We start from the raw sequence: 16494 nt of genomic DNA on the forward strand, positions 1-16494 counted from the left end.
ACCTATCAAGCCAGCTGTTAGTACCATTTTTGTAAGTCTTTGGTATGACTCGGCAGGGGTTCGAACCCATGACCTCCCACTTCTGAGGTGGATGTTCTAACTACTAGACCACCGGAGCTGTCAAATGAAACTTTCAAAGAAGCAACTAAATGACCATGATGTTTGCAATGTCAACAACAAAAGTGAGAGATGCAGTGTTGAAAATACCATTCTGATCATTTAAAAAGTTATTTAGGAGAAATGTTCGTAACCTTTCGTAAATGGACTGGTTCACACTATGACCATTGCTTTCTGGGGTCTATAAAAAAATAAATAGAAAAGCATACTGAGGCCAAGGGTTATCACATATCTATCAGAGGCATGCCATTTTATTATTCAAAGTACTAATTTTGTGAGAAAAAATGCAACTAAAGGTTTTGGTAGAAAAGTAAGGGCCTTATAGCCAATAAGCCAAGGAATTCTTATTTCCGCTGACTGAATGGACTGTCACACACTAAATGCTTTGCAATTTTCACTGTGGCGTTTTTGAAACAATGTTTCAGATTTAGGCTAGTAATAGAAGCCATACAGGTCATTTCACAGCCGAGTCCCTACAAAGAGCATGCAGGTGACAAGGCATAAACATGTCTTCTTTAGGTGGTAACAAGAATAGCAAAAAATGTTAAGTTTTGTATCTTGAATTTCCTCAAAATGTACTTACTTAGTTCTACAAATCTGAATTACATGAGGTATGTCATGGGTTCTAAAACTTGATTACACATCACAATTTTTTTTGTAGTTTCAACTACATTACCAACTGCAATCACATTCTCCTTACTGCACTCGAAATGAATTTGATATTCCATAGTGCCTTTTTGATAATTTCAATTGTAAGAGTTCATATTTTCCCCCACATTATGATTCCAAAACAATCAATGACAGAACAGAAACACACATGCAGCTGATTCAAGGTGGATCCTTCCCTGCTCAAATAACATGTACTTCAATCAGAATTGTCACAGCTAATAAATCCAGTCCATCACAAGCAGAATTGAATAGAATTGAAATAAAAGCAAAATCAATCCATTCCAGACCAACTGGAAAAGTTCTTGCAATGCGCATTCCTTCACAATGACTCTAAATTTCAATTTAGGTAGAACAAAATGGCAATTCTTTTTTAAACTAATATTGAGCGTGTGAAGAAGTTCAAAGTTCGGTGAGTGGTGCTGTGTGCATTAATATTATTACTGTGTATTGGTGAATTGTAAGGTTCTGTATTTATTTTGGGATACAGGATAAATTCAATTATTCTGTTTCTTGTTGATTATTCTTTTTATTATTAATCCCTAGGTAAAAAAAAACCAAAATGAGTATATAAGGAAATGGCTACTGCATTTGTATGGGAAGATATGAACTTGTTTCTTCGGATTAATACTGCACTCCCAAGGTCATTCAGTACTGCTCAGAAAAACTCGTTCATATTTTTCCATATAAATGCAGTAACCTATAAATATACTATAGTATGTATGGAACTAAGTAGGTGTTTCAATATATGTTTAAAGTTATGCTGTGTTTTTTTATGTGCTGTGAGATGTATGGGATTTGGTGTTTGTTCAGATTTAGTTTTCATGGTAATTGTGGTATGTTTAGCTGTATATACAACAGCAAATTTCTTAGTTATTAATTATAATGTACATCAATACTACTGCTGGTACTTATCAATACTTTTGCTGGTACTTAACAATACTGCTGTGGGTACTCATCAATACTATTGCTGGTACTTATCAATACTTTTGCTGGTACTCATCAATACTACAGTTGGTACTCATCAATACTATTGCTGGTACTATTCATAAATGTTTTATAAATTTCAGAAGAAGAAAAAAGATAAATGGCACTTTTTTCTTGTTTAATTCGGATTGTCCAATTTGAAATTCAGAAAAGAAATGCAGTGATGGGGTCCCTCATTAAAACACGTTTCATCCCATTATCTTTTGGTAAACATGGTACATTTACCTCGAAATTTGCTATTGCTATAAACTTTACTCCATAAATTTCAGAAAATAATTAATAATTAAGTAAGGAACTAATACCATAGGTATGCGTATTCTGTCAGAACTACCTGAAATTGGTGCTGGTGGGTGGGTGGAGTGAGATAAGGTGCATATCCTCTACACTGATAGTAAAACTAAATTGTATATTATCACATTTTATGGGAGGCAGCTTAATAATGAACTCCATGGAGATACATCTACCAAATTTTTTCATGAATAATAAACAGTGTGAATAAACATTTTTCCATGACAATGTATATAAACATAATAAATCACGTTTGCAAAGCCCTTGTGTTTCAAAAATCAACTGGTGCCTAACAGCTAGGAAATAGCTCTTCCAGAGTGCCATGTACAAAAACATGTTTTTCCTCTACATTATGAATGGACAGTTCTTTTTAACAAATGTATTGCTTGCAAACGTCTCCACCATTTTTAAGTCGCAAAAATATATTTATAGCAAAAAGCATCTTTAATTACAGCAGTTGCTTTTTAAAACATTTCTGTCTGCTGGAGAAATTATTTTTTCAATTGTTATACCTGTACTCAGCCACTCCTCCTGCATGTTTCTTCATTGCTGTTGCTGAGCTCATGCCATAAAACAGTTTAAATTTTTTGCCATTCTTCTCGATCACCTCTCCACCTGACTCTGTGTGTCCTGCCAACATGCCACCCAACATCACAAAGTCAGCACCAGCACCGAATGCCTTAGCCACATCTCCAGGGCATGTACACCCACCATCCTAAAACAGCAAATAAAACAAGCTTTCAAAATATCAAAATTAACTGCAGCTATCACGCAAAACAAAAAGTAGTGTAAAAGAAAACTACACTGCATATACTGTAACAATTAGTATTGGTTATCAACTCTATCGTTATATAAAACTATGCATTGAGACCTTGACTTCCATGTTCTCTCTGACACAAACACACACACACATGAATCTGCTGCTTATAGATGTATTAACTTAAAAAAAGAACTGTTTCCAACCCTCCTCAGATCTCAACCAGTGACAACAGCAATTCATAAGGTTATCACTATGATTTGCTATGGACTTCCCCACAAGCTCTTGGGGGAGGGGGCAACAATATATATTTTGTTACATATATCTGATTTAATTCATATTTATTTTAATTTAATTGTTTGTCAGTTTTACATTTTGTATTCTATTATATGCTATTATAATGTAAATTTATTCACTCAAGATGATATTTTCGCAGAAAATCAGTTGACCTGAATCATTCTTTGCGTAAACACCAGATGCTGATATAAATCCTGACCTTGTTTCAGAATTTGTAGCAACCTTCGTAAACAGGTTCCATTTTATTTTAAAATGATTGGTTTTCGTCAGGGTCATTTTTGGTGTATGTGACATAAACACGATCATGTGACTCCCCCCTTTCGATTTCGCAATTCCGGTTTTTCCATTACTGCACATTTGTAAGTTTTAATAGAGATGCATAGAGAGAGATTTCTGTTTTGGGCTTTTTACAGTGATGTCAAGTTATTTTGTTGTAGCCAGATTTTGAGTTAAAATTTTCTTCAGATCAGTTGGATTTCAAAAAGGATTAATTCTTTTTTCTCTGGAAATATTTTGAGGAGTGCTCACACCGAAATTTTGGAAAGACATTGCTTACAAATTTAATTTGGATTTCCAACACAGGAGTGACACTATTTGTATTTCTATAAGGAAATGTAGATAAACACAGTACTGACTACAGCATACGTCATCATCATCCATCTTGAATTTTCCATCAGGATTCGAACTTGAAATTAGTAGAACATTTATTACATGGATCTTTGTAATTTAATTTGTGGATTATTTTTGGATTTGATTCTTGAAACTGTAATTTCTTCTCTTTTTTTCATTTTTACAGAATTTTTCCAGGGAAATAAATTATTTTTTAAATTTTAAAAAGCTTGTTGTTTTCACTCTTTCTGTGTTACTGTTTATTCGAGCCTAAACACTCAACAATTTACACAGTATTCCTATCACCAATCATAATGTTGATAAATCTGCACCATAGTAAATCAACTAAATTGAAGTTCAACAGATTGGTGAAAGCATTTTCTCTTTGTTTTATTGACACATATGTCTGTGTCAATTTCCCTTCCACTTCCTGATTGCTGGCATCGTATTGCAATTATTCATATCAACAACAATTTATTTCTTTTAAGTTCATCAAGAGTATTAAGACTCAGCTTCCACGCAGCTTGTTTTGATAAAATTCTTGTGCAAAAATCTGCACTCATACTCCACACCTGACACTGGAAGCACCTGCCAGATTTCTATCAAACGTATCATAATGGATAGTGTCCATTCGTTGAAACTAGTTTTGTCAGTAATTAAACCACAGATAGTAACTTGTGAATCCCCCACTCACCACTTCATCAGAACTTATGACTACATCATTGTTTTCACTCATCTGACTGTAAGGACCAATTAAAGTGTCCATGTGATTATTACCAAACTGTGGCATGTCACTAATATTTTCAGGAACAGTGCTCGGTACAAACAATGAATGCATTAAACATCTCAGTCCTGGAATCTACTGTGTATTTATGCATGAATAATCCGTATAATCTACACTGATTTGGCTAGAAAGTCATTGTCACATCACAAACACTTCAGTTCTATCCCTATGAAGTGACTGCTGTCACTTGTACTGTACAAAACTCAGAGGGACCAAAATGGGGTGTATGTCTGAGGTACTCCACTTCCAATGATACCAAAACTCCATCAACATAGTGCTTCGTCGTAATGTCTGGCATATCTCATCTTCAAACACTAGCTAATGATTACGATTTTAATTATTATTATAACTATGCTTTGACATGGTGTGTAGTGCTCTCTCAAGTAGTAAAACAAAGGCTGATACTTATTACTGTCTCATCTTGGCCTACCAATGAAAAAAAAAACCTTTACAATAACAAACAAAAAACATCTTTACTGAGAAGAAGAGTTTCGAAACTTGCTATTGTACAATAAAGGATTAAGATGCCCTTCACTTCCCCCCATTTAACCAGCCAATTAAAAGCAGTACAACCTTCTTACACATGAACTGAAACAAGCTTAGTTGGTGATACTATTAATGAAATGACAAAGAAACAATATACAAACTTTGTTTCATGTATAAATAACTCAAAGACAGTTTGATATAATGATGTTTTGGAATATCATATAACCAATGTCCAGTTGTTTGCAGCACAGAATGGTCAAAACCTTTGATCTGCCCCAAAATGGTGATGGGATCCAAGTTGTGAGTAAATTACTCTAAATTTTAAGCAAAAATTCTAATTGGTCAGTAAATTTTGCAAAAACTGTTGTCAGCTGGCACCCTTCCCCTACAAAAACAATGTGCAAGCTCACTGATATCAATCAATGGGGCTTGTATCATTGATTACAACTTACCTATTAGTCACACTTGCATGAACTATAAAAATCCAAAGGGAGGCCACTTCTCACGTGACATTTCAAAAAAGTTAATGCTGATACTTCAAGCTACATTTCACAAAGAGTAATTTGATGACAAAATGTTTGCAAATGGCATCTTTATTTTTAAGCTGGTAGCCATTCTGAAACTAATACATTAGACCTTTTTGGACCACTGCTGTAATACAAACCTGTGCCCACACCAACAATGCCTCTGATGTGTGTGTGTATATATATATATACACATACACACACACATACAGCTGAAAATACTGGGTCATGAGCTAAAATGCAAAAACTTAACCAAAGCTAGGAAAATGTGTTATATTATATACGTCAGTAACCTTCATTAGGATGTGGTACTAAGTGAAACTTACCATAATATAATTTGATGATTATATCCCGAATAGAACTTTAGAAATAAACTTTCAAAAATTTTACCGAAATCAGTGAGATGTGAAATATAAATCACAGAAACCTACATTTATGATGAGGGTTCAGTAGTCATATAGATGCATCCCCTCACCAAGTTTCAAAATTTCTAGGTACAACTGCAGTGAGATTTACCCTTCAGGAGGCATACATGGGTCTGGTATGTGTTTCTTATGCAAGGAACACAATACCACCTTGCCTACAATATCTGAAGTAACCATACAGAATCTTCTCTTCAGGAACAGGTGACTGCTGGATGGTTTTGGCTGCTTTATTGGTCCTTCTATTACCCTAACACCGTGACAAGATAGCCAGATGTATGAAATACTTTATCCAGATTTTCTCCGCAAATTATGTTTTTTTAATATTTCAGGTATTATTTCCAATAACACAATGCTAAAAATCTTTAGGAAAACACATGATCAATAATACGTTATAAAAAAATTAAAATAGACAAAATCTTAACATAATTTTATTTTTTATATTCCTTTTAACTGTTACTTAATACAAGACCACTTTAAAATGTTTTTAGAGTTGGGTAAGTATTTCTTCTCAATGGGGCCCCAAGTGGCCGAGTGGTCTAAAGCGCTCTCCGTTACGGATCACTGCCATCTCACCTCTGTCTGCGTGGGTTCAAGTCCAAAGCTCAGCTAACATTGGTACGTGGGAAAGACTGCCGGTAGCTTCCCGTGGGTCGGTGGTTCTTCCCTGGGTTTTCCAGGGTTCTTCCTCCACCAGTTATACTGGCTGCCATGTATAGCCTATCTTGTGCTGAAAAATGGTGTTAAACCCAACAACAACAATTTCTTCTCAACAGGACAAAAAATTATGGATTCAAATAAAAAAACTGCAGGTTTTCAAATTTAATTTTTAGTAAATTTAAAATATCCCATACTTTAAAATTTTTAATTCTTGATGATTAAACTACCCCCCAAATCTTTTAATGTCCACAAAATTCCCATCAACATTTCCTAAAGCTATTTATATTAAGACAAGAACCACTTAAAAATATAATCCAAAATTTGATGGAAAAGAATTGTCTGACATGGTCACCAAAGTTTAGAGAACAAACCTATTAAACAACAACAGACTTTGTCCAGTATTTGTTCGATGATCATATTTACAGGTCAACTTTGAGCAGAAATACAGATAAATCAACATGCTCTGTGTTGTACCCAGGAAAATCCCTCAAAACATTTGCTGCCTGTTTTTTAAAATAAATTGTGTGATCCCATGTCGTAATTACTTTAACGGGACAAACTGAAATGTCCCCAAAAAGCTAAATTTCAAGTGCTCACACAATATTAATAGGGACAGATAAAGGGAAACATTTACTGAGATAATATGTCCACCCAGACCATGGGCTGCATCAGCACACTCAATAACAGCACTCAGTTGAGGATATCCTACTCCTGTCTTCTTCCTGGTGGTACATACAGACCCTGGGCCAATCCCAACCTTGATGACATCAGCACCCGACAAGATGAGTTCTTCCACCATCTCCCCTGTCACCACATTACCAGCCTGTAAAACAGAAATTAATCAGTAGGACAGTAGGGTCAGATGTACTGTGGTTTCACATATTTTCAAGGGTATAAATTTTCATATGAACTTAAATTCATGATCTGTCCCTATCAAAATTTGCATATTTACTAGGTATTTTTCAAATACCTAAAATAAATACAAATGAAGAAAAATATACCTGCAAAGGCTGGTCACTTCAATGGTTAAAACAATACTACCACTGGTATCAGCACAAATCAAAGTACCTGTCAAAATCAGTACTTACACAAAGTTTTTGCCAGAGTGCTCAACAGTGCCAATGCACGCAACAACACCAACACAAGGGCTACTAAAACACATCAGTATGATCTTTTACTTTACTTAAACTACGGTCTATAATGTTGCACCATCACTAAAGTTTAAAGCTCATCTTACATGAACAAAATGTGAGAAACCGATGTAGCAACTTTTGATTGTGGGCCAAAGCAGCTCCCAATATATGCGCGATCAGTCCTTTTTATCCATTGTTTTGAGAACAATAAATCTGTGTAATTTATAATGTTTGGATTATTTAGCATCATACCCTTGACCCTAAGAGTACGAGTCCAAAGCTCTAACAACTCAGCTTCCTGCCTCTTTTGATTGTGGATTGTCATCATTTATGAACACATTCATGCCAGGATGCTTTCTGTCAAATTCTGTTCAGTGGTGCTAGAGAAGTCATTCAAGGATTCTCTTTTCTAGTTTCAGTTGCCATATCCAGACCTGCCAACCCTGACGAGACCCGCTCAGCAAGGCAGTTGATTTTTTTCCCATAAGTTTGACCAGTTTTCAGCAAGGAATAACAAAATACAAGCTGGATAAAGTATCTGAAAGTTCGGTATTCAAAACATGTAGCGATGGTAAACATTATGTTCAACTGAAATGTTCATAACTACACATAGACCTTATTTAAAGGTCACCTGCAACCTATATTGTACAAACGTGTGATATTATTATAGTTATAAACAAAATGTATTGGTTATATATGCACACCATAACAATTTTTAATTAGACTTAAAACTCCCCCTTATGAAATGAAAAAATTATTCGGCAATCTCCGTAAACAATCGGTAGTTTCCGCGTGCCAAAACTGGATATGACTTACATTTATCCCTTCTATTCAACCTAGCCATTCGAGTGCTTAATTTCCCCACGTAAATGTCTATGTGATATAGCGTACAATCATGCTTTTGTACAGCAAATATGGTGCACTGTGTTGCATACAGATGTAACCATGTTTACCAGAAAAAAAGTGTATTTAATCAGTGGTATCGAATAGGAGAGGGATGGGAAAGTTGTATCATTTATGCCGGATTATAGTGGATTTGGCCCAAAGACAATTCGGCCAAGCTTAACAATAGTTTGTACGTTCTTCTTCAACAAAAAAGTAGATGCTATGTAAGAAAGGTTTAAGGAGAAAAAAAACTAAATTTTAACAAACTATTTTGATATTCTTTGAGAGAAAATAATCATACTTCGTAATGTACATATTTATGAGAGAAAACACAAACTGACATATCTTGCTTGTTCTACTAAAAATATTTACATACATTTTTTATGCTAATGAATATATACATCTGCACAACGACATTCTCAATTTAAGTCTTCCGGTCAAATTATCAATAATCATTTATAAAACAAAAATATGTAACAGATAATATTCTACATAATACGTCTACATTTTGCTAAGGGTAGTGTACATGAGATATTATAACAAATATACTGAATTTTAGGTTTCACGTTGTAACACAGCTGCATACAACACATACTAGATTACACGAGAGAGAGAGAGAGAGAGAGAGAGAATAATGTTGAGCATTTTGTCAGTATTTAGTTGCTGCAATATGAAGCTCTTACCAGTTAATTTTATTGTTTGTTTTTATTTTTCAAGTTGTCTTAGTGTTTGCACGTGTAAATTGAAAACTTGTCATTGCTGGTCAATATCGTCAATCATATTTGCTCCATTATTCCGTACAAATTAGAAAGGAAATAATTTTGTGTTTAATTTGTGCCCCCCCCCACTCACGGTACAAAATAAATTAATAAACATACACTTGTTTGAAAAGAAAATGAAAGAAATTAACCTTGCATTGTCATCATATATTCCTTCTTTTTTCATCATGCGAAAATTATTTTAAAAAAATAATATATCCACGAACTCCATATATGTAGTGGATGCCGGCTTGCGTATGCACCCTCAGTGTAGTGTGTATCGCTTATGTCAAATAACAAAATTGCAAATGAGACGAAAGTATCACCCGATTGCTTGAAGGCACCTGCCATTTACGCATGATAAGTTACTTATTGCAAACTGACCCAGACTGTATTGTGTCCAGGTTAACTATAAGTCGGTATCTTGCAAATAAAATAAACCTCATTATTTTAAACTACATTCAATGTGAGTGCAAATGATAATCTTTTTGCTAGCATGGGTTACAAAAGTATTATTAAAGCAAATTATTATTGTGTATAATATTTGCCCTGCAAACATCAATTATGATTACATATGGCAAACAAATAGAAGCCTGGGTGATAAACACAATTGGCAGGGAGCAATAAACTCATTGTTTAAACTTACCGACAGGACATCGAATACATAGGTTTTTTTTTTAATTACAATCCAAACCAACCCCGGAAAATTGACTTTGGTATCTTTTTAGTGTGCCGATTTTTTTCTTCTGAAGTAGGCCGACAAAAGGAAGTCAAGTTTGGTTCCTTTGGATTCTTTAAGTATGCCGATTTCATTCATCTTTTTTTAAATAAAGTCTGCCGACAGAGGGAAGCTAGCATCGATTCTTTTTACCTGTATTAACAGGAATTTTCAAAATAAATTGAAACAATGGAACAGTTTTGAAAGCGACACATTCTAGTGTGTTGTGCATGCATATCGATATAAGGCTGAACAGTAAATTAGTTTTCATTAGTTTCATCTAAAATAATCTCTATCCATAGTTTATAGTGTTTTATTTTTCAACAACAAGAAGCATGTACTTCGTCTTGCAGGGATACATGTACGTCATTTCCGGTTGTGTCCTCTACAGGTGGGAAATCGTAACTAAGGGGAAGTAACAGCGTTGTATACTTCTATGTCGAGTAATTAAATTATTATTTCTTCTTTACCCTTGATAATTTTTTGTTTTTTTGTGTGCGAGTATAACTATTTTTAATCATGTAATGCAAATCTGATATAAATAGGAAAATGTTGGAGTATGGCCGGTGACCTTTAACATAAGTAAAGTTGCAAAATCTTCAGCTGCAAACCCTATGTAGCTCGATAGCTTGCTGCTATTTCTTAACTCGACGTAACTCTTGGAATGTTTTTCCATTTTACATGATTACGGCAGCCCTATCTCCCGCCACAAGACATACTCAAATTGACATATGATGTCCAATAAACATAATTGTGTCCCTTTCTTCTTTTATTCACAAGAATCTGAATATTCCTTCTTATTCTTCTGTGCAGATTATCAACACATTTTAAGAGGCTTTTTTTCCATTTCATCTTCAATATGCATCACTTAAAATGCATGCATTTAAAATTTTAAAAAATTCTATGATCAACAATATGATCATGTAGATGCTTTTCATGAAAAAATATGTGCAGTTTAAAGCATCTGAGATACTGCTGTAAAAGTCAGTCTGGTTCCCTGACAAATTCCACTAATTCTAATAAGAAATCCAGATCCAAATCAAACAAGTATAAATGAATCATCCAGATTTTCAGCAACAATCATTTTCCCATAGTTTCTGCATTTATTTCACAAGTCCATATTTTAAGGGTCATTTTCATAAGACTTGCGGCAAAACTGTAAGGGTTGGCAGATCAGCAACAATTTAACAAATCCAAAAGCATTTCATAAATTCTTTCAAATCTGGTTAAATTCTGTTAAGCTGGGTTTAAGAATTTCAGACCTGCCAACCCTGATGAGACCATATCAGTAAGGCAATTGATTTTTTTCTCCGTAAGTATGACCAGTTGTCAGTAAGGTGTAACAAAATATAAACTGCTATTGTAAAGCTGGAAAATGTATTTAAAAGTTTGGTATTTGAAACATGCAGATACGGTAAACATTATACTGAACTAAAAAGTTTGCAAAGTACACATAGACTTTATTTACCACTATTACAGTTGCACATACTTCAGTTCCAAACCCAATGCAGCTCAATGGATTTTTACTATTTCTCAACTTGACATAATTCTTGGAATTTATTTACATTTCACATGACGATTTATATCTCCTGCCACAAGATGTATTCAAATTGGTACGCGGTGTCCAATAAACGTAATTGTGTCCCTTCCAGCTTTTATTCACAGGAATCTGAATATTCCTTTGTATTCTTCTGTGTTGATTACAGTAAAAACTGTTATGAGAGACCGCCGCCTTCTGCCAACCAAAAGCGGTCTCTCAAGACAGGTGGTCTGTCATAAGAGGTGTATGAAAATGGACTGGTTTCCAGGATCAATAGCACTGTTAAAGAAGACAAAATACCCATACTCACTGTACATATATCATATCCTTCATTCATAAATCTTGTTAAATGTTGCATGCATTCCTCTCAAAATAACTTTATATAATAAAGATATACATTTTCCAACAACGTGAATCAATTTTATGTTTGAACATCACATGAATATGTTCTTTCTTCCAGTGTTAGAATTTCTTTTTATCGTTGGAGGTTCTGCCATTGTTATTAGTGTTGGTACAATAACGACTAGATGTATTTCGGTTTTGATCAGGTTTTGGTGGAATGTGGAATAAATATATACATGTATTATGTACCAATGAACGAAACCAAAAGATATAATTAACTCATCAAGAAACAATACATTTATTTTGAGACGAAGTTTAAATCATCAGCGTTATAGCTTGATAAACAAAGGTTGTGACCATCTGCACCCGGGTAAACAGATGGTAGCTTGGTGAAACACTTTAACAAAAGAAATAAAAAAAGAATCCGGAAACAATTCTCACTTACTAGTATTAAAGACAAAGAGCTCATTCACCTGCAAGGCATTACGGATTAACTGGAAAGACAAACAATGTACTCAACCCTAAACTGAAGCCCTTTCAAAATATTTCTCACTGGGACATTAGGACTACCAGCATTGTGTGGGTTTTCACAAAGATAAATAAAAAATACAAACCTCTATATTGACTGGGTATGTCCATCATTACTCTGTTTGATGAAAAAATGGCTATTCACATGACTTTGGCACTACAATGGCAGTTAGTGAAATGTACTTTAGTTTGGTTTACTGCAGTTTACAAATGACACCATGTGCTCAACTTGTAAATTTCACAAAACTGGTAGCTAGTAAAAAAAAAGTTTAAAATACCTTATTAGAACAATCTTTACTATTTTATAGGGTCCTTGTTAAAAAGGATAAAATGATAGTTAGTGGTGTTTACCTCGCTATATGGTTGTTCAACTGTAGTGTTATTTAATGTGCATTTTGCATACTACATGTATCCTGAACTCTCGTGTTTACAAAGGATTAAGCTAAGGTCAGTGGTGTCTATTTGTTTGCAATGCGGTTGTTCATAGCAGTGTCGAAATGCATATTTTGCCAAGACATAGTGGTCGCTGGTGGCATTCAGCAGGTGGTTGCTCATAACAGAGCGTTTATATAATAAAATCAATCCATGCATTACGATTGTGGTCAAAAATGACAGGAGTTCACTTATAACAGTTTTTAATGTATTAACACTTTTCAAGAGGCTTAAATTCCATTTTGTGATCAACACATATCACTTGCTGAAAGCCATTAAAAAAGAATATAAAATCAACAGTTTGATCATGCAGATGCTTTGCATGAAAAAGTGCAGTTTAAAGCATCTGAGGTACTGCTTTAAAGTTAGCCTGGTTCCCTTACTAATTCACCACCTCCAATATGAATCTTGGATCCAAGTTAAACATGGATGAACCAATTATCTGGATTTTTCTGTAACAAAATTTTTTTCTGTAGTTTTTGCGTTTATTCCGTAAGCCCGTATCTTAAGGGTCATTTTCATAAGACTTATGGCAAAATCGAAAGGGTTGGCAGGTCTGGAATTCATCATTTAAATGCTTTTCTAATTTTAGTAAAAACAATCATATCTGAAAGACCTGCCTTCATGCAGTATGCATATATACTTTGTCATATCTGGTTAAATTCTGCTGAGCAGTTTTGAAGATGGAATCATTCAAATATCTTTTTCTATTTTTTTTTAAAACCAGCTATATTTGATGACAGATCAGCATCATCAGAACAAACAATAAAGAGCTGTATGCTTTCTGTAAAACTTTGACAAATTCTGTCCAGAGATTTTTGAGATGAAGTTGTAAACAGCAACTATGAATAGACAAGGATATACAAAGGGCCATACCATAAGATCCCATGGCCTTTTGCCAGGGGAGTTAAAACTATGTACAGCCAGAAGATAGCCATCACATGAAAATAGATATTCCCCATCACTCTTCTTCATTGGACAACACAATATATGAATGTAAGAAAGGCATATTCATAAGTTTCCTATCTGAATATTCTTCAACATTACTAAAGCTATTAATTCCATCCTTTTACTTGGTCTATTTGGATATTTAATGACACACTTTTGTGCCTCCCCACCAAGCAGCACTTAAAAGGTCATGAAATCTGACTCTGTCATTTAAATTTAAATACATAAATTACATTTTAAGGGCCATCTCTACATGTTTGGACCAAAACTCAAATGAATGTGGTGTCCTTTTTCCTGTTAACCTTTAAACTCACTATGACCAATAATGCGCCTTGTATGCCAAAGGGAAGTAACTCTCACTACCTAGTTTTTAAAAAACACACATCTAAGTGATTTGTTCACACTGACACCTGGCCAATAGATCTGTCTCAATTGTCAGGATAGGAATTGGAAAACAAAGATGGAAGCCATCATAAATATCAGCAGAGTTAAAAATTCTTTTTAAGATCATGGACTGTAGATGCATCCAGGACTCGCATCTACCTGATTGAAATGAAGGCTGAACTCAGAGCTAATCATCTTCCTGGAGCATCATACCCATAATGACAAAACTACCTCAATTGGTGTAGAAGAGGACTAGGTTAAAACACAGAATCCATATTACCTATATAAATGGTACCATTTACCCCCACTTCTCCTTCCTCGAAGCCTTCTATTCTTCCTCCTGAAGCATCATACCAAATAGTATAACCTTCCCATCAACCACTACTGATGCAGTTCAGGTTATAAAGATTACAGTGATGGGCACACACACACAGACAATGACTGCTGAACATGACATATCACAATACATCTACAAACCAGAGAACTGTGCCCTGTGTTTGCAGTCCTCTGTGTAGACATTTGTAGGGCATGACTGACTCTGAGACTACTGACCAATGGGTCTCAGTGACCTCGATCTTTCTGGTCAGGTATGCAGTCTTGAATTCAACTTACTCTGCAGAAATCACCTTATCATTCTAAACAAGACTGTAACCTGTGACATTTAGACCCCAAATTTTATACTAAATGTAAACCATATACAGTTTGGTCAAAAAAATGTACTCTAACACAAAAATTAGTACTCAAAAACCAATTTTCTTTGAGCCACAATAACCTTGCCAAATCAACAGGCCTCCACATTAAAAACATCGGTTAAATACATGGTATAAAAGTCTATTTATTATACAAGAGTTCTGTAAATGACAAGTGCCTGCTTTGTGTTTAATAGTTGTCTCTATAGGTTACTGAGATTTATGTGCAGAAATCACTTTTCTGCTTTCAGTTACAATGACCTTGAACTTTTGACCCCTTAAATTAATAATCTTCTTCCTTACTCCAAGTAAAAGCTATCTATAAAATTTGGTCCATGTGATGAAGTCTGTCATTATTTTGTGGAAACCAATTTTCTCTTTTTCAGTCAGAGTGACTTTTACCATAAACCTTTAGACTCCAAAATCAAATGTATTCTTCCTTACCTCAAACAATGAAAGCTATCTGCATACCTCAAACAACAAAAACTATCTGCAAAAGATTGATAGCAACAGATGATAAAAGATTAGTTATCATTTAAAAATAAATTAAACAGATGGACATATGCTTACAGTGGGTGTACAAAAACTGAATATTACGTTTGATTGACACAAACTGTACATACCATAATAGTATGCTTGGGAAAATTTTTCCTTGCATCTCTGACAAACTGAACAAACTGCTCAGAGTAACCATTGGCAACATCAATACAAATGTACTTTATACTTGGGATGGTAGTAATGATTTCAGTCAATTTTTCCAAGTCACCTTCTCCCGTTCCTGAGCTCACAGCAACATGCTGAAAACATTTAAATAAATCAATCTTAGAAAATTATCAATTAACAGATCAATTAATTAGTAATGGAGTTAATGTTATTGGCCCAAAAAAGTCATACAGTAATAGTTTTCAAAAACAAGATGACAAACTGCCATTTCTAATTATAGATATCCTGATTTCCTGAACCATGTTTCACACTGCCTCAAAGCATTATTTTTTAAGTGTTTTTCAGAGTTTACAAGGCCTGCCACAAGTTTTCAATGAGCCTTTTCTTTAAAGAAACTGAACTTTCTCCATGTGTTACCTTGTTTATCATGCATAAATAGGTACACAAGAAAGAACAAGCACATAGTTTATGCTCTACTTCATCTGCCATTTCATGTCATTTGATTAACCCAATTTTCTCCCAAATTATGCTTTAATCCATTGATATTTTTTTAAAACTAAGTAAATTATGACTTTATTTCAAATCCTGATATACAGAGAAAATGTCAAAGGAAGAATAGTTAATGGATCATTTTGTAAATTTTCTCCCACCCACATTAAACTAAAGTGAAGCTCTCCAACAATCCAGATTATTAATTGTGTGTGTGTGATTTGAAAGGGCCATCAGAAGAATTTCTTTTTACAGAGACAAGATTTATTTCTCTACTCAAAGAGGTGTGTACCATGTCCAAGTGCAAACAACACAGACATTGACCTGCCACTGCATAATGCACCACCAGATCAGGGTCTACTGATTAGTCCATACTTCATGCATCCAG

The 16494-nt window shown here is 34.4% G+C and overlaps 1 protein-coding gene across 1 annotated transcript in view; it reads right to left on the reverse strand.

Annotated features, from left to right (window-relative positions):
• Positions 1-16494, reverse strand: part of LOC149780292 (GMP reductase 2-like) — a 48726-nt gene that overhangs the window by 11995 nt on the left and 20237 nt on the right. The window contains exons 4-6 of the mRNA XM_089937099.1: positions 15578-15751; positions 7232-7420; positions 2571-2773 (exon numbers count right to left, since the gene is read on the reverse strand). Of these exons, the coding sequence (XP_089793225.1) occupies positions 2571-2773; positions 7232-7420; positions 15578-15751 (566 nt within the window). The remainder of the gene's footprint in view (positions 1-2570; positions 2774-7231; positions 7421-15577; positions 15752-16494) is intronic.

Source organism: Sinohyriopsis cumingii, chromosome 16 (assembly GCF_028554795.1).
Source record: "Sinohyriopsis cumingii isolate HCF-2022 chromosome 16, ASM2855479v2, whole genome shotgun sequence".
NCBI classification, from domain to species: domain Eukaryota; kingdom Metazoa; phylum Mollusca; class Bivalvia; order Unionida; family Unionidae; genus Sinohyriopsis; species Sinohyriopsis cumingii.